We start from the raw sequence: 25,067 nt of genomic DNA on the forward strand, positions 1-25,067 counted from the left end.
TGCATGGAAGGCCATGTGATCATGATAGTGGCATTTCAAATCTTCCGGATAGGTCATACTCCAAGATGCCCTATATTGTTCTTGAGGGTGCACTTATTCTACGGAGTTGACCGTCAAGACAAGGTTGTTCCCTTTTGACATACCAATGGCACGATTGCGAGAATCATGGGAGTTTTGCTCGAGCACCTTGAGGGCTTGCATCTCGTGCACGGCTTGTTGAGACGTGAGAGAGGAATAGCATTCTCGCCCAACAAGAGTCTTGACATCAATGGGTTCAAACGGCATCATGCAATCAATGTACTTATCCTTGATCCAAGAGTCATTGATGTGGGTGGCACCCACAATCCGGAAAGCATCGGCAACGGTGACGAGTCTTGCATACATGTCTTCATGATCTTCATCCGGTAGCCTCATGAATCCTTCGGCTTTATTCCGAAGAGAATTGTACTTGTTTCTTCTCGTGCTTTCACTTCCAATGCAACTAGTGGCCAAACCATCCCAAGCTTCCTTGGCGGTGGTGAAATTCCGAATACGAGACAATTCTTTTGTCCCCACACTAGTTTGAATCATGTGCAAGGCGGTATCATTGAGTTGACTATCAACCGCTTCTCTTCTAGTCAACTTGTCGGGGTTGTATGGCTTGAAGCCTTCCACGATGACTCTCCAAAGTTCATTGGAGGCATTGCGAACATAAGAACGAAACTCAAATTGCCATGTATCGTAATCTTTCATATTAAACTTAGGTGGGTCTCCCCTAATGTTCATATGAGGATGGGGAACCGGGATATCGGGAGATAGGAAAGGCGGAGCCACTCGATTGTAGCTCTCACCCCCACTAGTAGTTGAGTTATCACCATCCACGGGTTTGGTAGAGGAGGGTAATGCCGAAGCACCTCCCTCTTCTAACACACCCGTGACCTTTACCTCTACGGCGGGAGCTATGGGAGGGACCGGAGTCATAAGCTCGGAAATCATTTTTCTCATGCCTTCCATTTGATCTTCCATGGAGGACCTCAACGAGTTGAAGTCATCCATGGAGACCATACTAGCGGCCCCTTCCGCAGGCCCATCGTCTGGCATACTCTTAGGCGGTTAAGCCCGAAATAAGAGCCGAGGCTCTGATACCAATTGAAAGGATCGTATGCCGCACCTAGAGGGGGTGGGGGTGAATAGGTGCTAACCAATTTTTAGTTCTTTTTAATTTAGGCTTGACACAAAGGTAAATTCTCTAGATATGCAACTAAGTGAATTTACCTATATGACAAGGTTATCAACTAAGCAAGATATAGCTACGCAATATATAGGAGATAGAATAGGATAGAGGTAACCGAGAGTGGAGCACGCGATGACACGGAGATGATTCCCGTAGTTCCCTTCCTTTGCAAGAAGGTACGTCTACGTTTGGAGGAGTGTGGTTGCTACGCAAGCCAAACCAACAGCCACGAAGGCTTCACTCAGATCTCCTGTGAGCAACGCCACGAAGGCCTAGCCCACTTCCACTAAGGGATTTCCTCGAGGCGGAAACCGGGCCTTTACAAAGTTCTTGGGGCACACATCCACAACCGAATTGGAGGCTCCCAAATCTGTAACAACACAACAATCAACAACAATACATCAACACAAATCAACTAGGGACCCAAAGAGGAACATTAGCAAGGGGGCCCTCAAACAAATGAGAGGGAAATGTAAATCGCTTCGGTGAGGATGTAGATCGGTGTCTTCTCCTTCGAATCTCCAAAGATCAAGAGCTTTGGTTGGGGGAGGAAGGAGATCTTGCAAATCTTGAGTTCTTGAGGTGGCTCTAATGGTGGTGAAGCTTGACAGATTTTTGTGCAATGATTGAGCAAGGAGCAAGGTAGAAGAAGGGGGGTATAAATACCCCCCTCCAAAATCCAGCCGTTGGAGCTTCCGGGGGGCCGGATAATCCGGTCTAAGTTAGGGCCGGATAATCCGGCCCGACCAAAAATCCGGCCACTGGGAAAAACCGGCCAAATATCCGGCCAAAAGTCCGGCCCCTGTCCAGAGCTGCTTTTCTTCTGGTCCTTAGCCGATTTCGAGGGGCCCGGATATTTCGGAAATATCCGGCCCGGATAATCCGGCCCTGGGGCAAATCCGGGCAAAAGTCCGGCCCTTGTACTGAGCCACTTTGCCTCTGGTCCTTAGACGATTTTTGTGGGGCCGGATATTTTGGAAATATCTGGCCCGGATAATCCGGTCTTGGGGCAAATCCGGGCAAATGTCCGGGCAATTATCCGGCCCATGTCCAGGGGTATACTGAGCCACAACCCCTCCAGTCCTTAGCCCAAAAATGGGGGCCGGATATTCTGGAAATATCCGGCCCGGAATATCCGGCCTGGAAAACCTGTTACAGCTTCTTTTTGACATGTCTCATCACATCCATCACACATGTATATATGTATCTATATAATCCCTGTACCACTTAGACAAACATTAGTGTATCATATACATTGACATCAAACACACAAAACATATTATGAGAGATGTTCTTTCACCATCTCCCTTCTCTCTCCCTACAATGCTAGAGAGGAGGCACTAGGACCACCTCCTTCCTGCGATTGGAGTGACAAGTAGACATGGAGGAGGCCAAGAGCCCCGCCGTTGGAGATCTATTGGGACAGTTCTGCCTCTTATTGCCTAGCCGATGAAGAGAGAAGGGAACGGTTCTACGTGGGTTTGAACAAAAAAAAATTGCGAATTCTTTGAACAAATATTTAGTTCCTATACGTATGCAATGAAAAGGACAACTACTAATGAAGAATTCTTGTGAGAAACCAAAATGTGTAACCGATCCATTGTCAAAATACCTTTTGTGAGTATTATTTCATAAATATAGATTATAAAACATGATTTACAAAAATTAGACAAAGTATGCCCATGGCTGAAGTGCGCAAAAAATATGTATGCACAAGCACAAATGCCAAAAGTTCCATAAAAAGAACACATAACATGTCAGTGGGGCACGAAACCCCAAGGAAACACAATTATCCCCAATAGAACAGTACGCTGTACCAGCATGCTACTGCTGCAAGCAGTGGGGAACACCATTATTCATCGCTCCGCACAGCCGTAGAGAGAGAGAGAGAGAGAGAGAGAGAGAGAAGAGATTTGAATCCTCCCCTCAATCGCTCGAAATCTCCGGCATTCATTCATTTCATCCCACTCCGGTAGGCTCCACCTCCAATTCTCCAGACAAAGGGCGCCTCCTTTTTCAATTTCTGTTGGCTTCCTCGTCCTTCTTCTTCTCCCTTCCAGTGCTCAAGATTGGCGAGCAGGAGACTCTTTGATCCGAGCCGGCTTGGCGGGCTCCTGCCATCTCCCGTGGCAAGTGTGAGTTTTTATCCTCTTATCTCTCCCCCCCTTCTTTTTATCTCTTCCTCCTTCGCCGCAGTGTATTGTTCGTGCTTTGGATCGTAGGCGACGGCTGTTTGCCACTGGGAGATTTCCTGCCTTCTTTTGTCCAGTAATCGCAATTGCTATCCGCTCCGTCGCGTCCCTTGCGCATTTCCCCACTAGGAATCTCAAACCATTGTCGGTTGGAGTATCCCTTGATGCTGTACTGTAGTTCGTTTCCCCCCACCCGAAGATCCCGCTTCTGTTTTTCACGCTGAATAGAATCCACGCTGGAATCATCCAAGAGGGAAGAAATGCAGGCAAATCAAAAGCTTCGGAGCTGCTTCAAAGACAAAGGGAAGCAGACTGAGCTGAAACTGGAGAGATGCAGGCAAATCAAAAGCTTCAGAGCTGCTTCAGAGACAAAGGGTAGCAGACTGAGCTGAAACTCTGAACGCTGCATTTCCCTTTTTTTTTTCTTTCTTTTCGTTTTTGGTCACCCTGCACTCCCTTTCTAAATGCAATGAAAAGCAGGCCAGACTTTTCGTAAAAAAAAATAGTTTTCTCGCAGGTCGGCTGCATCCGAACTGGAATTATTTGTATTGAACGGTTTTGCTAATTCCCAGTCATTGGAGAATTAAGTTAGCTCAGTCAAGTCCCCAGCCTTTGGACTTGCATCGTGATTCATGTTAGAGGTGAGTTGTTGGTTGCAACTTAAATTTTTTCCAGTTGAAAGCGAGGAAAAACAGTTCACATAGTACAATTTTTCGGATGACATCACTTGACTGAGAGTTTCTCAGACTGTGAATTAGATGCAGTGAAATTGTAGTTCTGCTGGAGTGTGTTGCTTTAGTTATGTTGGAGTAGTGCTATTTTGGTAAAGTGCCATGCTACCTAGGTCCAAAGATGTGAAATGAATACGGTACATTTTTAATTATCTGTTCTTCCTGTAATTTGGCAGAACCATTTGTTTCAGCAACTTCCTTGTTGCATAATTTACCTTGTCGCGTGTGGCTCGGTTGCAAAGAGAATTTACAGAGCCAACTTAAGTTGCAGGGTTTATAGTTGCTAAGTGAATCTGTTAGTGGATCACATTAGGAATATTACACATTTAGTATGATTTCCTATATGGTTTGAACCTTCCATTATTTGATAATTAGATGGCACATCGCCATGTGCACTAGAATCTTGTTATGGGAAACTTGATAGATGGAATTTCCCTCATAGTGACCAGTCAGTATTGCATTTTGCTACCAAATTTAGGTATTGCATTTTGCTACCAAATTTAGGTATTGCATTTTTGTTTTTACTCACAAATAACTGAAGAACGAGTCAATCACACAAAATGCAAAGAAAAAAATAGAGGGATAAATTATTGTAATGAAATAGCCCTAGATAAATGATATCATATAACAAGTTTTGCTGTTATCACTTACAACTGCTCTTCATGTAAACTTGTCATTTGTAAATATATGCTACTCTCGTCTAGTTGTCTGGGAATAATAATAATTTTCCCTTGCTTTAAGATGTCATCTCCTGTCTCAGTGTATGCGTGTGTTTTGCTGCCCTTTAGAAAGATATTGTTTCTGATGCAAGTAAATACTTACATTGTGTATTATGAATATTTGTAGGGAGAAAATTCTTTGTTTGCTAAGTGAATCTGTTAGTGGATCACATTTAGGAATATTACACATTTAGTATGATTTCCTATATTTGTTTGAACCTTCCATTATTTGATAATTAGATGGCACATCACCATGTGCACTAGAATCTTGTTATGGGAAAGTTGATAAATGGAATTGCCCTCATAGTGACCAGTCAGGTATTGCATTTTGCTACCAAATTTAGGTATTGCATTTTTGTTTTTACTCACAAATAACAGAAGAACGAGTCAATCACACAAAATGCAAAGAAAAAATAGGGATAAATTATTGTAATGAAATAGCCCTGGATAAATGACATAATATAACAAGTTTTGCTGTTATCACTTACAACTGCTCTTCATGTAAATCTGTCATTTGTCAATATATGCTACTCTTGTCTAGTTGTCTGGGAAGAATAATAATTTCCCCTTGCTTTAAGATGTCATCTCCTGTCTCAGTGTATGCGTGTGTTTTGCTGCCCTTAAGAAAGATATTGTTTCTGCTGCAAGCTATGTGCCATGTTTTTTTATTTATCCTTTGCTTTGTTATTCAGTTGTAAATACTTACATTCTGTATTATGAATATTTGTAGGGAGAAAATTCTTTGTTTGGTTCTTGGATAGAGTTGTCTTTTGCTAGCTGTTCTTCGCTGGACATGTCATCATCACTGTAGTCCGCACATGGGAGGTATGGTTGAAGGTTATGTTGGTCCAAGTGAACTTCACTTGAGGAAAGAATTTACTGCTTTGAGGAAGGCACGCGTCTTGCAAGATCCCGAAACTTGCTCAACGTGGAGATCTCCTTTGAGTTCTAGATCATTGGTGGCAACTTCTAGCATTGCACACAGAAGTGGTATGCGAGATAGTTTAGCACCAAAGCACGTCGAGTCACCTTCTGCACCACCAAAAAGTGGAAAAACATGCAAAAAGGTTTATTTGCACAATTGGAGGCAGTATTCTAACAAGTCCAGTGAAGCTGGAATAAAGTTAGATGAGCAATTATCTTCCGAGTTTAATTTGGAAACCCCGTGCAACTCTATTGGTAAGCGCTCCAAAAGTGGCGCATGTTTGGTCACTCCAACCAGCATTTACAATAATCAAAGCTCAGCATCATGTGTTCCTGTTAAAAGGACAGCTAGAAGAAGAAGGGGTTTGTCATCAAAGAATGGAAAAATACAAAATCCAGTTGTTTCAGAATTGCTAGATCTTCATATCATCTCTGGTGATCAATGTGAGGATACTGAAAATTGTATCTCCAAAAGTCAGGAGCTGTTTCAGGATGGTGGTTCCTTTTATCGCCCAACATCTCCACCGTTTGCTGCATGTGGATGTGTCAGCTCTTCTAATCCCTCTAAACCAATGAAAATCGGTAGAAGAGATGGATCTTCCTTTTCTTGCACCCCTGTTTCAACTAGCTCCTATTACAAGCATGGAAGAGGGAACAGCAGTACTGTTGGTTCATGGACTGCTACTTCTTTTGATGGTGATGAGTCTAACCAATCAGTATTGTGGAGAAGTCAGAGGTCTCGTGTCCCGTGCCAGTCATCAAATAGGGGTAAACATAAAGGATCGAGACAAAGTAATTATTCTCCTTCACTATCTGATACACTTAGAAGAAAAGGTAGCAGCCTATTGTGTGGGAGTCAGTCGTTGCATAGGAAAAAGAGATCATCTGGTTCAACAAAATGGGTCTGTTCGAAAAAATCTGCGCAAGGGACGCCACTTTTGGGCGATAGCTTTGATCTTGGTTCTTCTTCATTTGATTCATCAGGTGATGAACTCTCAACCAATATTGGGGAGCTCGATTTGGAAGCTTTGAGCCGATTAGATGGGAGAAGGTGGTCAAGTTGTAAAAGCCAGGATGCAATTGATATAGCTGTTCATGCTGCTGATCTTGCAACATCAGACAGGAGAAGTTTGAGCCAGAAGTATAGACCAAGGAAATTCAGCGAAATTGTCGGTCAAGATATTGTAGCGCAATCACTTAGCAATGCCATTGCAAGGGAAAGGATAGCTCCAGCGTATCTTCTTCAAGGCCCTCGCGGAACTGGAAAAACATCTGCTGCAAGGATATTTTCAGCAGCTCTAGGCTGCCTTGATACTGGAGACATAAAACCCTGTGGGGCTTGTAAAGAGTGCACTCAGTTTTTCAGTGGAAATGGAACTAACCTAATTGAAGTTGATGCAAGCAATAGGAAAAGTATAAACAAAATTAAGCATTTACTGGATAGAATACCACCATCTGCGACTGCATCCCGTTATAAGGTATTTGTTGTTGATGAATGCCACATGGTATCTTCAAAAGTTTGGTCGGCATTTATGAAGTTTCTTGGTGAACCATTACCTCGGGTTGTCTTCATATTTATAACAATTGACCCAAATAACCTGCCTCGTGCTGTAATTTCACGTTGTCAGAAATACATCTTCTCCAAGATCAAAGATATTGATATTGTGTGCCGGTTGAGAAGAATTTGCATGAAGGAAAATCTTGATGTAGAATTAGCAGCTTTAGATTTGATAGCTATAAATTCAGATGGCTCACTGCGAGATGCAGAGACAATGTTAGATCAACTGAGTCTGTTGGGGAAAAAGATAACACCTTCTCTTGTTAATGATCTGGTATGTTTTGATCAACTGTTTTATTGGTGAACCAAATGTTGCTTTACATTACATAATAATGTTGTTATCTGGTCTGTGTTTTTTAAAATCTTGACACTTTTTAACTCGGGAAAAAATCCTTTCGAATTGTTTATTTTACACTAAAGAGTGACCGCTAGATTTCTGAATAGTTCAGCATTATGTTTTTTACCATTCCAGAGATGGCTCATAAGTTTGAAACTAGTGATAGTCATGCTGCTTAAAATGTTTGAAATTTCGTTTCTTTTGGCGCTACAAATGAAGTATGAGCTCTTCAGGATGGCACATTTATATATTGGAAAAAAGGATGACACATTTATCTGCATTTGACCATATTCTTAGTCCCATGTCACCTTCACTTTCTTTTGTGCAGGGTAATCGTATATTTTAACTTTATCCCATAGAAATAAGACAATAGAGGCCAAATGGTTTCCTCAGGGAATTTAAAGAAGAATGAAAATAAAAGCAACAATAGACTGTTGTTGAGCTCTTGAATAGTTAATTCAGTTGAATGTGCGGACCTGCCATTCAGTTTCAACACGAGTGAAGAATAAGATGAACTTTTTTTTCTAGTAACATAAGAGAGAGTAGTTATTCAATCCAAAATAATGTCTAATGTTTCTCTCCCCGCTCCTCTTTTACATTCCCTCCGGTCTCTCTTCTTCTGTTCTCTCTTGCATATACTCTATTGTACATGTTCTCTTTTTAATATATTCTATTCTGTTAGGACCTCCCCAGTAAATGAATAAATTGTTAATTATATTTTTTTAGGTCGGAGTTGTCTCGGAAGAGAAATTGCTTGATCTACTGGAGATAGCTATGTCGTCAGACACAGCTGAAACTGTCAAAAGGTCTAGAGAGCTCATGGATTCTGGCATTGATCCAATCGCATTAATGTCTCAGTTAGCTGCGTGCATCATGGACATCATTGCAGGCACATACAAATTAGCTGTTTCTACTTGTAACGGCGTGGGGATCGGTGGTCGAAGTTGTAAGTATTTTCAAGTTTCAACATTGTTTTTGCGCTTTCTTTTTGTGTTTTGTATCAGGGGGTCTAATGCAGTAATGCAATTGTATAAAGAGTATAGATGAAGTAATTTCATTAATGTTGTTATCTTCCCTGTGGATGAATACATTATTAATCTCGATGCCCTTCCATTCACTACAGAAAAGTAGTTTTATTTTAGTGTCTTCATGCCCATGAGGCATATCAGAATTATTGGCTATCAGGATTTGTGTCGTTTTATATCTAATATTATTTAAAATATATGAACTGTTACCAGTTGGCATGCCATTGTGTAGCTGTTAATTGACTGCATCTGCAATCCTTTGTATGTCAAGGTGGTATTTCCAATAGAAGCATATTAATACTAATATTTATTGTACCATTAACACATAACTGTTGTTGATGGAAGAAGCATATCGAACCTTAATTATCAATATACTAGTAACAAAAACCACGATCAGTGGATGTTCTAAAAATACTAAATAGCAGGCCTTAAATTGTGGCACTTAAATCATGTGTCCAAGATCAAATACCCATAAGTAGATCTTGCAAATGTTACAAGGCACAAGCTGCTTATCTTGACCTCTTAGCTCCAACTTATTTATAAACTGGAACTATAGGAAGACCCCGACAAGTAAATTTTATTAGAAGCGGGATATGTACACAAGGGAAATAGGGGGAGGAAGAATGTGCACAGATGGGGGGAACTAGACGACTCTACGACAGATAAGCTGATAGAGCCATGCTCTAAGAGGAGCAGCACACTCCTCTTTCATCCCTAAATAAAACAAAAAGAGAGTCAAACGGATCATGCACTCTCGGTTATGGCTGTTACTGTTTTGTATTTTGTCATTTGCATAAATTTTACTTGGATGTCCTAGTGCACTATTCTTGATCAACCAATTTCTACAGACCACATTTGTAAAAGCAGCTCATCCAGTCTATTCCATATTGATCCATCTTATTAACATCTTTCCTTGTGGTCTGTAGTAACTGATGCAGAGTTGGAAAGATTACAACAAGCATTGAAGATTCTATCTGATGCTGAAAAGCAGATAAGGCTTTCAAGTGAGCGTTCGACATGGTTCACCGCAGCTCTACTACAACTTGGTTGTGGCCATAGTTCGGACATGAGCCAACCAAGAAGCAGCACAAGAGAACATCCTAAAGCAGCCAATGACGCAGTGACCGAAGCAGGCAGAGAATCGTCATCCAGCAGGGTGACTTCTAACTCTCTATCTGCCTTTGGTGTTTCAAAGAAAGCAATTGACCCCAAAGCAAGTAGTGGGCAGTCTAGTCCTCAGGCCCTTGCCTCTTATTCATCTAGGTCGAGAGTAAACAACGTTTTGGCCTATGGGGAATGTAGGTCTGTTGATAGAATTCTACAGGATTCGACTAAAATGAATAACTGTTCTGAAAAAAGGTCCCTAGCAAATGAGAACTCAGATAACCTTGCACAGATTTGGATACGATGCATCGAAAACTGTCACTCCAACACATTGCAACAGCTACTTTTCGACCATGGTAAACTAGTATCAATCAGGCAATGTGAAGGTAAATATATCTTGTGTTTCCTTTTTCTATTTTAGCATGGACCACATTGAAATGGATTCATTATCATATATGTGTTGCGGTCATTGAACTACCTGTAACTTTTCTGACCGAAGATGCAATACATAGAGCACGTTGATCAGTTTTGTCTTCTCGTGGAAGTCCTCTTACTGTATATTTTTCAACATATCTATTAGTTTCATGTCTAGACACATGCTCCTATTTGGCAAAACGGTATCAGACAGGATTTTCTGTCTAGTTTGACCTTCTTTTTTTTCAGAAATCGCAAAAGCTTTGCGTCTCGATTGATATATGTGTAAAAAGAGAGTTGTGTACAAGTCCAGGAAAGGACCAAGTTTACAGCACGAAACACCTAAACACCAGGTGCCGCTGGAAGCAGGCACCCTTTGGTCCCACCTTTGCCCAATTATGGGCTTCTGCCTGGACTGTGGCCAGGAGTTGGGGACCATCGGTGTGCGTGCCATCGAAGGTGATTGTCTAGTTTGACCTTCGCTCCCAGCTTCTTGGGTAGAGCCACATCTACGCTTACATGCGGCTTTAGTCTTTCTGAAGTTACATGTGGCTTCAGTTTTTAGTTACAATGTGGCCTCAGTTTCAAGATCCCAAGGATCCCAATGTAAATTAAACTAGAGCCTAATATAACAATTAATAATACTAGCTTTGCCCTAGAAAGTGGGTAGCTGAAGGTGCTAAGTTTGATCTTTGTAAATGAAGTCAGAGCTTGGTCATTATAGTGAACTTACTAATTTGGTGCTTGAGTATAAAGCAAACACAGAGCAAATTAGATACTAAAACTGACTATTGCGGGTTATTGGTGTGGTTTTTGTTTAGATCTCTCAGAGTTGAAGATGAATTAAATATCCTCTATGCTCTTTATTTCGTTTATTCTTGGTAGAATTCCACATGTTTGAAATCAAAGAGAAAATCATGCTATTGAAGTGAATTTACTGTTCTATTTTCAGGTCGGACAATTGCTTTTATAGCATTTGAGGATCATGGCATAATGTCCCGAGCACAAAGATTTTTGAGCAGCATTACAAATTCAATTGAGACAGTTCTGAGGTGCAATGTGGAAGCCCGAGTGGGTCTACTACCTGAACTGATATCGGCGGGACTAACATCAGGGGCTGTCCCTAAAGGAAGAAGAACCGAGTCTGATCTCCTGAGTTGTTCTTCAAACAGTGACCGGCTAAGGGGAGCGTTGAACACGTCAAGGAGAAGTTTAGATTACTGTGATGAAGTAAAGAGAGAACTAGGGTTGCACCCATCTTCCATTTCTTCTTTAAATTCAGGAATATCTAAAGCTAGAGGACTGGAATTTCCCTCACAGATGTCAAATATATCAATGGTTGATGAGCAAAGGTTAGAGAGTGCTTGGCTCCAGGCTGTTGAAAAATATACACCTGGTATGAAAAATCAAGCAAGACCTGATAGACATCAGGTTTTACCACAAGTTGTTGGCAGCCCATACCAAAGGAGGTCCCCAATGACCCTAGTTGTGCCCTCAAGTCAATCCGATGAGGATCTTGCTCACGAGATAAAAGCTCTTAAGATAGTTGAGAGTTATGGTTCTCGGAAAGATTGCCGGGAACAAAGCAAAACTGGATATGCTATTTCACCAAGCAAGTTGCATGGTATTGATTACTTGGAAAATTGTGACAATGAGAGCATGTAAGTATTACACTAGCGCACACTTTGATCTCATTTCGTATCCAGCCCTTATCTTGCCCTTTTGATTTCAAGACATCAATGCCACCTTTGCCTTCACAAAAAAAACCTCTGAAATGGATATTACAAAATATCGTCTAGGAAACAGGTAAACACAGAAGTAGAGATTTTTCTTTCCATCCACAATAGCTGAGCAGAAAGAAACTTGATTTTTGTTCTGATTTTGTTTTCGGAAAAGAGGAACGGAGCCCCGGGCCCCCGGTCTCTGCATTGTGTTCTAAAATATAGCATGAATTCTTGAAGCGATTGGTTTCTAAAAATTTATGTTTGCATTCATACCTTATCCTGGATATGATGCATCCATTTTGTTTGCAGTGCCATCTTTAGCTTTGCTGTGGGCCTGTAGCGATTGTTATGTTATTAGGTAACTTCGTTATAAGATAAGGCCTTTTCGTTTGCTTACTAATTATGACGGCCTTTTTTTTTAACGCTCCTAGGATAAGCGCACGCAGCCTAAATTTCCTTCTCATTTAACATGTTGATTCTAGAATTTACCATGCATGTTACTGCTCCATAGTGTGTTGCTCATGTTTACTAAAAACTTACAGTTGCTCCGAACCTGGAAGACCTGGTTGCCATGGCCTTTTCCGCTGTTGGAAAACTCAAAAGTCAAGAGAATAGAGGTAAATATATCACATTTTGTTTTTGTACACTTTGTTGTTGGCACCAAACATCATCCCACCTCACTCTGTTAAATGCAGGCGAAAGGGCAGATGCGTGTGAAATCTTCGTATTCTGGCAGAGAACGCAGGTCCTGTGATATAGCGAGCCCTGGCCCCGGAAATGGAAGATGCTTCTCAAATGTTCATGAACTGCAAAGTGACCATATTTGATCTTCTCATCCTAAATTCATGTGACTCTGGTGGCCTCATATTATTGGCCCTCTCGAGATAAGAATTTGGTCTTGTAGCCAGTCTGGCATCTTCAGCACCTCAGTGGAATTTAGTTCGTTTGTCAAGCATCTATACCTGCATGCTGTTTTATTCTAAAAAAGGAATATGAGTTTTGTAAAGATATTTTTGTTATATTATTTAATTTGAAAGAGTCGACCAGTGCTAGACATCTCATGGGTGAAACTGATGGATATAGGTAGGATGAAATGGATTTAGAAGTAAAAATTGTTGTGGATAGGGATCCTGTAAAAACATCTTTTGAGTAATGGTCCAGACCCGGCCATTTCTCAAGAACATTAGCTAAGGGCCCCGTTACTACCACTTGGATCTGGAACCTACATGCTGATGCTCATGATTTCGACACTCATACCGGTGATTTGGAGATCTCTCGAAAAGCCTTTAGTGCTCATTTCGGGCAACTCTCCATTATCTTTCTTTGGTTGAGTGTTATGTACTTTCATGGTGCCCGTTTTTTCCAATTATTAGCAATCCTTCATTGATTCCATAATTGCTTCTTTATAATGCATAGAATATCTTATGTTTTGTGAAGGATTCACTGCTGCAACTGTCGAGTTTCTTTTCTTCTTCATGTTTTATACTTCTATCCGTACATGGGCCAGAAAAGCTTAATTTTCTCTTGGTATGTAGTTTCAAGCTTCAAGATTTATTAAAGGGAACTCTTTAACTATCCTAATCATCTGAGTTTTCCTGTTGCGCAACATTTATCATTGCACATTTGTAGTTCATCACTTTCATGCCACAATATCATAATAAATTGATTTCCTTATGAATCAAAACATATCATTTTACAATATTTTATGGATCAACTCTTGCCAATTATATGATAAATCCATCTGAAACTTGCATCATCCAGTGAGGCTGGAGGAGCCAGGTTCAGAGAAGCCGGGGTAGCACTGGTGCTGGTCCATGCCAACGCCGTCGTCGGCAAAGATGTCGCTCCACGGCCACTGCTGCTGCTGGCCAACGTCGTCTTCTCCTCCCTCCATCAGCCCTGCTGCCTCCGCCGACAGCCGGTTGTCAGCGACGGTGAGGTTCCCGGAGGTGGGCACGCTGTTGCTTCCGTTGGCGCTGCTGCTGCTTGGGCTGACGATGGCGGCGGCACCACTGGGGTCGGCATCAATGTGGTCCTGTGTGGCGCCGACTCGGACACCGGTGATGAGAAAACGGCGGTGGGCTGAGACGTGGGGGCTCGCTGTGTGGACAGCGACGTCGCAGCTCCGGCACAGCAGGGCGCGGTCCTCCACGCAGAAGAAGTAGCCCGTTTTCTCCTGTAATAAGTACAGTACAGTAGAGTTCATATCTATCAAATACTACTATAGATTTCACAAGGCACTTGTGCACTTGCACGTCTTTCTTGTGATGCAATATTCATTTTATGATATTTACAAATTGTAAACTCCAAAGAGGTAAAGCAAGTTGTTCAACATGTCACATTGTGAAAGAAATGAGTAGTATACGAATAATCCATATATAGAGTTGGTGAGAATTGGACTCGGCTAAATCCCATCCAGCCCTACTTGCAAACAAGTGGATTGATTACAACCACATTTGGAAAGATACAATCAGAGATATGGGCACCGCATCACACTACTGTACTTTTCAAGAGAGAGGACCATCTGGTGACCTATCCTACAAAACAAGACCATCTGATGAGGGTGTCGTTTAATTGGATAGTGAGCTATGGCAGGTGGGGAATGAAAAATGGTAGGTGGCTGCATATTGTTTGCCTCGAGGACTTAGGAAAAGGGTTGGGCTTTCTGGTCCTACACACGAGATAGACAGCGTTTCATAGAGCTTGGGCTTCTTTGGATATTATGAAAATCAGTGTATGCCACTTTGCAGATCTAGTCTTATTGCAGTATTGTCATGGCATGGGTTAATGAAGGACCACGTAAAACCAAAAGATGGATCTTTTGTCCACTATACACACTGATTTTGGACAAGATACATGATGGGACCTGGGGAATGATCCAAAAGAGTTTATCTAGTTAAACCTAATACACTATCCATCGAGGGTTGAGATCTGGTTTATCCATCTTAACCTAATTTTCGGTCTACCTAAGGTCATCGATATTGCAAGGCGCTCAGCGACACGATTAGAAAAATAAATCAGGTTCTCTTAAGCACCGGTGCTTATTTATACAAAGGTCTTCATTAGACACCTCTATTATAGAAATAAGCACCGGTTAATTCTGTAAGCACATCTCAAAGCATTTTGCACTAAATCACTTTTTAAACTAGGGTTGATTTTTTTACCCACTAATTTTTTTTTTGAAAAGACTGTAACCACGGTTTCTCTCACCATAACTCCTCATCCTCATCTCCCGTTCTTGCCAACGTTTCCCACCTTAACTTTTCCATCGCCTCTTGTTATCTTACTCATCTACAATAGCTACATATGCACTCTCCCTCGTCTCTCCAATCCGTCTTCTAATCCTGTCAGCTAGTTGTCTTCCAATCAAGGCTCGTGTCACTAGTACGCTGCGTCGTAGTCTCTTGACCCAACAACCACCATCGGTACCATTGCTTCCCCTTGGCATCCCTTTTAACTCCATGGGAATGATTTTCTTCTCCGGTGCCACTGGCGTACCCTCTAACTCTAGCCTACACATCACCAGGCTCAAGCCGTTAACCCTTGCTTCCACCTCAATGCTCACTTATGGATGCATATTTTAAGAGTAATGCATTTATTAGTATTCAGAATTGGTACTTGAAATTGTATAAGTAAATTCTTCGTGAAATATTCCACAAAAAATCTTACTTAAAAGTCTATATGATCGATGGATCTTTTGATCACTATGCACGTTGATTTTGGACAAGATCCATGATGGGACATAAGGAATTACCCAAAGAGTTCGAATTATCTAGTTAGTTAACCCTAGTACACTATCCACAGAGGATCGAGATCCCGTTTACCCTTCTCAACCTAATTTTTTATCTACCTAATGCCATCGATATTGCAAGGTGCTTAGATAGGTGATTAGAAAACAAATCAGTTTCTTAACCACTAGTGCTTATTTATATAAGGTAAATGCTTCGCTAGGCACTTCTACAAGATAAATATGCAATGCTGCTTGAGAAAAAATATTTCCGGAAGCACCTCTCTTATCACTTCATTGTAAAATAGGCTAAGTCACCTGCTATGTTTTTAAAATTGCGCTTGAATATTTGATCCACCACCTTTTTTTTTCTTCCAAAAGACCACAAACACCTCTTCTCCAACGTTCCCCTCATCATCTTTCCCGCGCTCCTAACTGCTCACTCATCTACAACAACTATACAGTCTTCCTCACATCTCCAATCTTGCCAGCCAGTTGTCCTTGCCAGGGGCTCGTGTCACTACTGTGTCGCGTCGTTTTCTCTTGACCCAACAACCACCCCCATCCCATTCATTCCCTTGGTTATCCATTTTAACTCCACGAGCATGATTCTCTTCTCCGGTGCCGGTGTCGTACCCTCTAACTCTAACCTACAAACCACAGACCCGAAGTCCTCAACCGTTTCCTCCGCCTCAATGCTCTCTCTCAAGACCAGATATTAATAAATAATAATGTATTAAGTAGTATTTAGAATCAATACTTTAAAAATGTATGAGTGTATTCTTTTCAATCTTTCCTAAAAAAATTATTTCGAAAAGTAATTTTCACGATTGACATATTTTCACAAGTTTATGGAACAAAAATTATCGTCAAAGTTTTATTTTGATGACCTCACTGATGTCTAAAGTGAAATCATTTAAGGACCAATGGCCATTTTACAAGTACTCCGTACAACAAATCATTAGGGACCAGTTTGCAGCTCCAAAACTGTGATATTTATAGTTTGAAAGGAGAGAGCTGTTAGGGCTAGGCTAAACAACATGTTAAGCACGAAGAAGTTCTGTAAAAAAAAAGTACGAAGAAGAAGTGCTTACACAAACATAAATATCCACCAACAAGGCACCAATCCGCAGTGACTAATAGAGCAAGTCAAGCCAAACTACTCCTTCCGTTTCATGATAAGTGTCAATATTTAAGTTTAAATTTGGATAAAATTAAACTAATTAAAGTTCCAATACTTATTACAGATCGGATGGATGTCACACACCTAGTCAGGGCACCGTAGAGATACAGGGTGTGTCACAGAGGGCAACACGATTCCTGTGACACTGAGAGAGTGTGGTGGGCCGTGGGCCAGATGTGTGTGCGTGGGCAAGGCCTGAGTGGGTGGGGTGTGTGTGTTGGCTATAAGCCACGAGCTGTAACCCTGAACGAACCAAGCTTGATGAATGGAAAAAGGAACACGATTTCCTCGCTATCTCTCTCTCCCTTCTCTGTTCTAGATCCTGAAGTCAGCTTCAATCAAGGAACCTCACGCTAGCCATCATACTAGCAAGGGGGTGGTTACACTTGGTATCAGATTCAGAGTCGATCCGCGGGGTAGGGTCGTGAGATTCCCAATTCGCGAGATCCTTGCTAGGATTCAGCGAGGAATTCGCCACGGCTCCGTCCAAGCCTTCGCCGCAGACCAAGTTCGTCCTCGACGCGATGGAGGAAACGGCCGCCACCACGGCAGCGGCCATCAACGAGCTCCGCGCCAACCTCGATCTGCTGCACGGCCGGCTCGCTTGTGTGGACACCACGCAGCAGCAGATGGTCGCACAGCTCGATCTCATCTCCACGGCGGTGCAGGACAGCGCCAAGCTGCACACGGAAGCGGCGCGCCAGCACGCGACGATGGAGGAGCGCCTCGCGGCCACCGCTCAAGCCCTAGAGCGCCTCCGGATGCGATCCCCTTCTCCAGAGGAAGATGACCCAGATCCTGATGAGGTCATGGCCGTGGGCAAGGGACACCTGCAGAAGGCGCGCGTAACCTGGACCGGGGACGCCACAGGTGCTTCCTCAGCGGCGACGGGAGGGAGTACTGGAGGCGGCGATGCTGGTTCTCCCCGAGATGGCGGTGTTGGATTTCTGGGCGGTGGTAAACCTGGAGGCGTTGGTGGCGGTGGTATGGGTGGCGTTGGAGGTGGTAGAAACAATCACAGTGTGGATTCATCAACGAAACATCAACTGAAGATGTCGTTTCCGCGGTTCAACGGTGAAAATCCTCGCATCTGGAAGGACAAGTGCCTCGATTATTTTCGGCTTTTCAATGTCAATCCCTCTCTCTGGCTAGTCTCGGCGACCTTGCACATGGACGGGAATGCCGCTCTCTGGCTGAAGGCCTATCGGCTGCGACATGAGGTAAACACCTGGCCAGCACTCATGACAGCAGTAGAAGAGAAATTCGGTGCAGATGATCACAGGAAGTACATGAAGCAGTTGCTAGCACTTAAACAAAAAGGCATAGTCGAGGAGTACCAAATCCAGTTTGAGGAGTTGTCATACCAAATTGCCATTCAAAATCCCAACTATGATGAACAGTTTTATGTGTCGCAATTCATCCGTGGGTTGAAGAGTGAGATACGGGCAGTGGTTGAGTCACAGATTCCAGACACAGTAGAGCGGGCGATTCTGCTCGCTCTTGTCCAACAAGAGGTGCTCGCAGAGACCAAGCCATGGGCACAACGGCAACACCGCCCTGAACTACCTGCAGCAAGACCCGAGGCAGGACGACCAGCACTAAACCTAGGTGCAGGAGATTTCTGGAAGGACAGACAATTGAGGGATTACCGTCGAGCTAATAGACAGTGTTTTCATTGTGGGGAGAAATACGACCCAACTCATCAGTGTGCCAAGAAGCAGACGGCTGGGCTCAATGCGCTGTCAACTGAAGAAACTACACCGGAGCTGTTGTCTGAAGAAGTGCTTAACATGATGGAGATGCAAGATTTAGCAGAAGCTACACAATTGAGTTTGTCCATTCACGCGCTATCAGGGACTGACTCAGGCGACACAATTCGTTTGCGGGCCATGGTGGGCAATCAAGTTCTGCTCATCCTTATTGATTCAGGGAGTACTGGCAGTTTTCTGAACTCAGCCATGTTGCCAAGGCTGCAGTGCTCAGCTCAGCGAACCTCTCCAGTAACAGTTAAGTTAGCCAACAACGATGAAATGATCTGTGATCAGCGGGTGCCAAAGCTGTCTTGGTGGATACAAGGTGAGACGTTCCATACACCTATGCGTGTACTTCCTCTAGGTGCCTATGATGCCATCTTAGGGGTTGACTGGCTGAAGAAACATGGCCCAATTAAGGGTGACTGGGTTCGAAAAACACTGCGAGTGACCAATATGGGCAAGCGAGTCACACTGCAAGGAGTTCATCAAATGGAAGATGCTACTCTCCACGAGCTACCAGTCGAACAACTCATCAAATGGTCCAAAGGGAATGAAGTTTGGGCCATGGCAGTAGTGCATCCTACAGCTGCTGACAGTGAGATTGAGACACCTCCAGTAATACAGTCTGTCTTGGATAGCTATGAAGACGTGTTCGTCGAACCTAAGACGCTACCACCACCTCGTGCATATGATCACGCTATTTCTCTGAAGGAGGATGCTGTTCCCTTTAATGCACGTCCATACCGGTACTCGCCTGAACACAAATCAGAAATAGAGAGACAAGTTCGCCAGATGATTGAGGCCGGCATCATAGTACCCAGCATGTCGCCGTTCGCCTCACCAGTGTTGTTGGTGCTGAAAAAAGATGGATCATGGCGTTTCTGCATCGATTACCGCAGGCTCAACGAACTCACTATCAAGAATGTGTTTCCCATGCCGGTAATCGATGAGTTACTTGATGAATTGGCGGGCGCCAAGATCTTCTCTAAGCTGGATCTCCGTGCGGGATACCACCAAATCCGGATGCGCCCTGAAGATGAAGCTAAGACGGCGTTCAAAACCCACCAGGGACATTATCAATTTAAGGTGATGCCATTCGGACTCTGCAATGCCCCGGCGACCTTCCAATGTGTGATGAACCAGGTGCTTGAGCCGTGCTTGCGACGCTCTGTCCTTGTATTCATGGACGACATCCTTGTTTACAGCCCATCCATGGAAGCTCACGTCACTCACCTGGAAGAAGTCCTGGCTCTACTCCGCCAAGCGCAACTTTTCGTGAAGCCCAGCAAATGTTCCTTTGCCTGTGACAGTCTAGAGTATCTCGGCCATATAATCTCAGCGGATGGAGTCTCCACTGACCCCAAGAAGACGCAAGCCATGGTGGACTGGCCGCAACCAAATACAGTCACGGAATTGCGTGGCTTTCTTGGTCTAACTGGCTACTACCGCAAATTCGTCCGTAATTATGGCTTAATTGCAAAACCATTGACGAATCTCTTGAAGAAGAAGGGATTCGAATGGAATGAGGCGGCTACAATCGCATTCACTGCGCTGAAGCAAGCGATGACATCCACACCAGTCCTTCGGCTGCCCGATTTCCACAAACAATTCGTAGTGGAGACAGACGCCTGTGACCTCGGCATTGGTGCGGTGCTGATGCAGGAACAACACCCAATCGCATTTCTCAGCAAACCATTGAGCAAGCAACACCTATCCTTGTCCATTTATGACAAGGAGTTCCTGGCATTGTTGATGGCCGTGGAACGCTGGCGCCCGTATTTGCAGCGAGCTGAGTTTCTCATCAAAACTGATCATCATAGTCTTTGTTACTTGGACGATCAAACCCTCCAGTCACCATTACAGAGGAAAGCAATGGCACGCTTAATGGGCTTGCAGTTCAAGATTGCATACAGGAAAGGAGCAGAGAACTTAGCAGCTGATGCTCTTTCTCGTGTCAGTCACCTGATGGCCATACAAGTTCAGTCTGAGGTGCAGCCGGCCTGGCTTCAGGAAGTGCTTAACTCATACGTCACTGATCTGGAAGCGCAACGAAGACTGACAGAATTAGCTTTGACAAGCCCGGACGAACACGGGTATGCACTTCACGAGGGTATCATCAGATTCAATGGCAGAGTGTGGATTGGATCGAATTCAGCGCTACAGACCAAGTTGATCACATCCTTTCATTCAAGCGCTATCGGTGGACACTCTGGAGCAGATGCAACTTATCAACGTCTTAAGCGTTTGTTTGCTTGGACTGGACTCAAGGCTCAGGTAATTGACTTTGTAAAGCATTGTGACACATGTCAACGCGCCAAGCACAACAACCATCCTCCAGCTGGGCTGTTGCAGCCACTCCCTACACCAACTGGTCCTTGGCGTGACATTACTATGGATTTTATCGATGGCTTGCCACTCTCTGATGGATACAATACAGTTTTGGTGGTTGTTGATCGCTTCACGAAGTTTGCCCATTTTATTCCACTTCGGCATCCTTACACGGCTCCATCGGTTGCTCGCACATTCGTGGACTCTGTTGTTAAGCTCCACGGCATGCCTAGGACAATTGTCTCTGACCGAGATCGCATATTCACTAGTAACTTCTGGAAGCTTCTGTTTCAACAACTGGGCACCAAGCTAAAATACACTACAGCCTACCATCCACAGACAGATGGCCAAAGCGAGCGAGTTAATCAGTGCTTGGAAATGTTTCTGAGATGCACTGCACAAGATGCCCCGAGACAATGGAGACGATTGCTGCCACTTGCTGAATTTTGGTACAACTCGTGTTATCACACTTCACTGGGAGGGTCTCCTTTCCAAGCCCTCTACGGTCATGAGCCCAACTTTGGCGCCATGCCTGAACTTGCAATTGATCATGAAAATCCAGCTTCTGGTGTATTGGCTGAACGTGTAACTCAGTTGGCAATTATCAAGCAACATCTGGAGGCAGCACAAGAGCGCATGAAACGGTACGCTGACAAGCACCGCACAGACCAGCAATTTCAAGTAGGAGAGCTAGTGTTGCTTCGTTTACAGCCTTATGCTCAGAAATCTGTGGTCAATCGACCGTTCCCAAAGATCTCTCACAAATTCTTTGGACCATACCCGGTGCTCGAACGAATTGGATCAGTGGCATATCGGCTGGAGCTACCCGTGAACAGTCAGGTACATAACGTCTTCCATGTTTCCCAGTTGAAAGAATATCGTGCAGACTATACTCCGGTTTTCTCAGAGTTGCCCAAGGTACCAGCTCTCGACGTAACAAACAGCGAGCCTGAGACTATACTGGATCGTCGGATGATGAAGAAAGGCAATGCTTCTGTGATTCAAGTGCTGATCAAATGGACCAATCTGCCGGAAGATGCAGCTACTTGGGAAGATTGGGATACTCTGAAGACCAGCTTTCCAGCGGTGCTCACTTGGGGACAACTGAGTTCTTCTCCGGGGGGCAATGTCACACACCTAGTCAGGGCACCGTAGAGATACAGGGTGTGTCACAGAGGGCAACACGATTCCTGTGACACTGAGAGAGTGTGGTGGGCCGTGGGCCAGATGTGTGTGCGTGGGCAAGGCCTGAGTGGGTGGGGTGTGTGTGTTGGCTATAAGCCACGAGCTGTAACCCTGAACGAACCAAGCTTGATGAATGGAAAAAGGAACACGATTTCCTCGCTATCTCTCTCTCCCTTCTCTGTTCTAGATCCTGAAGTCAGCTTCAATCAAGGAACCTCACGCTAGCCATCATACTAGCAAGGGGGTGGTTACAATGGAATAGTAAGTTTCTTTTCAATTAAAGTCACAAGTTCAGCTAATTATCGGAAAAGAACCAGAAGGGAATTGCTCCACACGTACGTACCTGGCAGATGTCGCATGCGGGGTGGCTTCCGCCGTCGTCGCCTTGGCCGGGCGACGAGGAGCAGGCCGGCGTCGAGGAGAGGAGCGCGACGCGGTGGTGCCTGCCGGCAAGCTTGTTGGCGGAGTGCACGGCGGCGTCGCATCGTCGGCACAGCGCGGCCTCGTCGGCGCAGCACAGCACCGCCGCCTCCGCTTGCCCGCAGGCGTCGCACCCGATCTTCATGAGCTAGTTTGCGCGTACGTCGTCTGGGAGAGAGCTAGCTGGCCGTGAAGAAAAACGGAGGGATGGATATAGACTATGGAGAAGGGGGCGGGGGAGCTGGGAGGGAGGGAAACGATATTATTACAAACACATGCCTATTCTGGTAGGTGTAGGTCGTTGTCCGGAAAAAATATCTATTGCCCTGCGCTACATGCCACGTCGGTAATTCCACCGCCTTTCCCTTTTTGAGGTAGGTAGGAGTATTTACCTTTCTTGCTAGCCACGGCTGGAGCTTCCTGTGGTTGAGAGACGGACGCTTGAGACTCTGGTAAGCCATAGAGCGGTGCATGCTCCACGGAAGGGCCACGTAGGTTGAATGGGGAGGTCAGATTTTCTTTGAGCCGGTTATTAATTCTTATTTTCATTAAAGTGTGCCATTTTGTCTATGCGTGGATGGTTGCGATCTGTGGCAGAGGTGCAGGGCAGCATGGCGAACGTTGGCATGACGAAATGGGGTGACAGTTGTTTGTAATGTTTTATCCATGTGTGGGTGGTCGTAGTTTTGTGATAGAAGTGCGTTGGTGTGGAGGAACGTTGGCATGACGAATGGGGTGCCAGTTGTCAGTGATGTTTTATCCATGCGTGGACGGTTGTAGTTTTGTGATAGAAGTGCACGTTGGCGTGGAGGAACGTTGGCATGCCGAATGGGGTGCCAGTTGTCTGTGATGTTTTATCCATGCGTGGGCGATTGCAGTCTTGTGACAGAGGTGCATGTTGGCGTGGAGGAACGTTCGCATTACGGGTGGGGTGCTAGTTGTCTGTGATGTTTTATCCATGCATAGGCGGTTGCAGTCTTCTGATAGATGTGCAGGCCGGCGTGGAGGAACGTTGGCGCGGCAGGTGGGAGTGTCTAGTTGTGTGTGTCGTTTTTTTCTATGAGTGGGTGGTTGCAGTCTTATGACAGAGGTGTGGGTCGACATGGAGGTACGTTGGCATGACGGGTGGGGTGCCAGTTGTCTGTGATGTTTTATCCATGCGTGGGAGGTTGCAGTCTTCTGACAGAGGTGCATGTCGGCGTGGATCGAGGAACATTGGCACGACAGGTGGAGTGTATAGTTATGTGCGCCGTTTTGTATATGCGTGGGTGGTTGCAGTCTTGTGACAGAGGTGCATGTCGGCGTGGAGGAACATTGGCACGGCAGGTGGAGTGTCCAATTATCTGCGCCATTTTGTCTATGCATGGTTGCAGTCTTGTGACAAAGTTGCGTGTCAGCATGGAGGAACTTTGGCACAACAGGTAGGGTGGCCAGTTGTGCGCTTGCATCCCATCACCTTGTAGGAAGTGAGTGGAAATGAGATTAAGTGTCTTGTTGAAGGCAAGACATTCCATGGATCGACCTTCCACATCCACCATCAAACTAGATCGAACAAGTCGAACTATCAAGGGTACCTTTTCTTCACGCGCTACAGTCAGATAAGAATGCATACATTCAGATAAGGAGCATATATAGGCAGTTCTCGGGTGGAGCTTGCCCGTCCGGCCACCGCTGATGCGCCCACCTCTGGCCGCGGCAGAGCCCTAGAGGTGATCCACGATGGCTCCATCCGCTGACCTCCTATTGAGATGAAGTCCTGGAGAAAAGAACATCAGGAACACATAAACTGGTCTTCTTTGATGTGATGAACGGGGATCCTTCACTATCTTCATGACTCTCCCCACCGTCCCATCCACTGTCATCGCATTTGTTGTTGAAGGGGTTTCATACGGGGGACGAAGAGGCTCAGCGGTGCTTGTTAAGAAACCTTCACGCGGAGTAGCTAGTTTTCATATGACAGAGTCGGGCACGGCCGTAGGGGTCACCACCTATGCCCATGGCCGCCATTGCGAGCATCATCTGCATTCTCCTCCCCACGGATTCCTTACGCTTATGGTTGGGATCAGGATCAACATCGGCGGTGTAGAATGCAACAACGCCCTCAGAAGTGTCAAAGCAGGAGGGGCAGGACCTGACGAGAGACATGAGGCAACGGTGGGCTCATCAACGCATGGGAGCAGGAGAAGGTGGTCGACACAACGCATGTTGCTACTGCTACAGGAGGAGAAGTTGTTGGCGATGAAGGCCATCGTCTTCACTTCTTGCTCTGCACACCTCTATGATACGTCGCAAACGTATCTATAATTTCTTATGTTCCATGCTACTTTTATTACAATACTTGAATGTTTTATACATACTTTACAGCATTAATATACATTTTCCGGCACTAACCTATTAACAAGATGCCGAAGTGCCAGTTGCTGTTTTTCTACTGTTTTTGGTTTCAGAAATCCTAGTAAGGAAATATTCTCGGAATTGGACGAAATCAACGCCCAGGGTCCTATTTTTGCACGAAGCTTCCAGAAGACC

General features: G+C 44.6%; 2 protein-coding genes across 2 annotated transcripts; one reads left to right on the plus strand and one right to left on the minus strand.

Moving 5' to 3' along the window:
* Positions 1 to 3,120: 3,120 nt before the first annotated feature.
* On the plus strand, positions 3,121 to 12,578 carry LOC127299562 (protein STICHEL). The gene is made up of 6 exons (XM_051329535.2): positions 3,121 to 3,185; positions 5,586 to 7,611; positions 8,401 to 8,620; positions 9,626 to 10,189; positions 11,170 to 11,878; positions 12,484 to 12,578. Exons 2-6 carry the CDS (start codon positions 5,674 to 5,676, stop codon positions 12,554 to 12,556), a joined length of 3,504 nt encoding a protein of 1,167 aa, XP_051185495.1. The 5' UTR covers positions 3,121 to 3,185; positions 5,586 to 5,673; the 3' UTR covers positions 12,557 to 12,578.
* A 1,015-nt stretch (positions 12,579 to 13,593) lies between these two features.
* Positions 13,594 to 22,783, minus strand: LOC127299564 (B-box zinc finger protein 22). Its single transcript, XM_051329538.2, has 2 exons — positions 22,462 to 22,783; positions 13,594 to 14,117 (listed from the first exon to the last, which is right to left on the minus strand). Exons 1-2 carry the CDS (start codon positions 22,681 to 22,683, stop codon positions 13,695 to 13,697), a joined length of 645 nt encoding a protein of 214 aa, XP_051185498.1. The 5' UTR covers positions 22,684 to 22,783; the 3' UTR covers positions 13,594 to 13,694.
* Positions 22,784 to 25,067: the final 2,284 nt, after the last annotated feature.

The sequence above is a fragment of the Lolium perenne genome, chromosome 5 (genome assembly GCF_019359855.2).
Source record: "Lolium perenne isolate Kyuss_39 chromosome 5, Kyuss_2.0, whole genome shotgun sequence".
NCBI lineage: Eukaryota > Viridiplantae > Streptophyta > Magnoliopsida > Poales > Poaceae > Lolium > Lolium perenne.

Bases quoted from the DNA above. Each gene is read 5' to 3' on its own strand.
- LOC127299562 (XM_051329535.2), top strand. From the start codon at position 5,674: ATGGGAGGTATGGTTGAAGGTTATGTTGGTCCAAGTGAACTTCACTTG. The intron at 8,621-9,625 runs GTAAGTATTTTC...TGTGGTCTGTAG, and splicing joins GGGGATCGGTGGTCGAAGTT to TAACTGATGCAGAGTTGGAA. The intron at 10,190-11,169 runs GTAAATATATCT...TTCTATTTTCAG, and splicing joins ATCAATCAGGCAATGTGAAG to GTCGGACAATTGCTTTTATA.
- LOC127299564 (XM_051329538.2), bottom strand. From the start codon at position 22,683: ATGAAGATCGGGTGCGACGCCTGCGGGCAAGCGGAGGCGGCGGTGCTG. The intron at 14,118-22,461 runs GTACGTACGTGT...TACTTATTACAG, and splicing joins CCGCATGCGACATCTGCCAG to GAGAAAACGGGCTACTTCTT.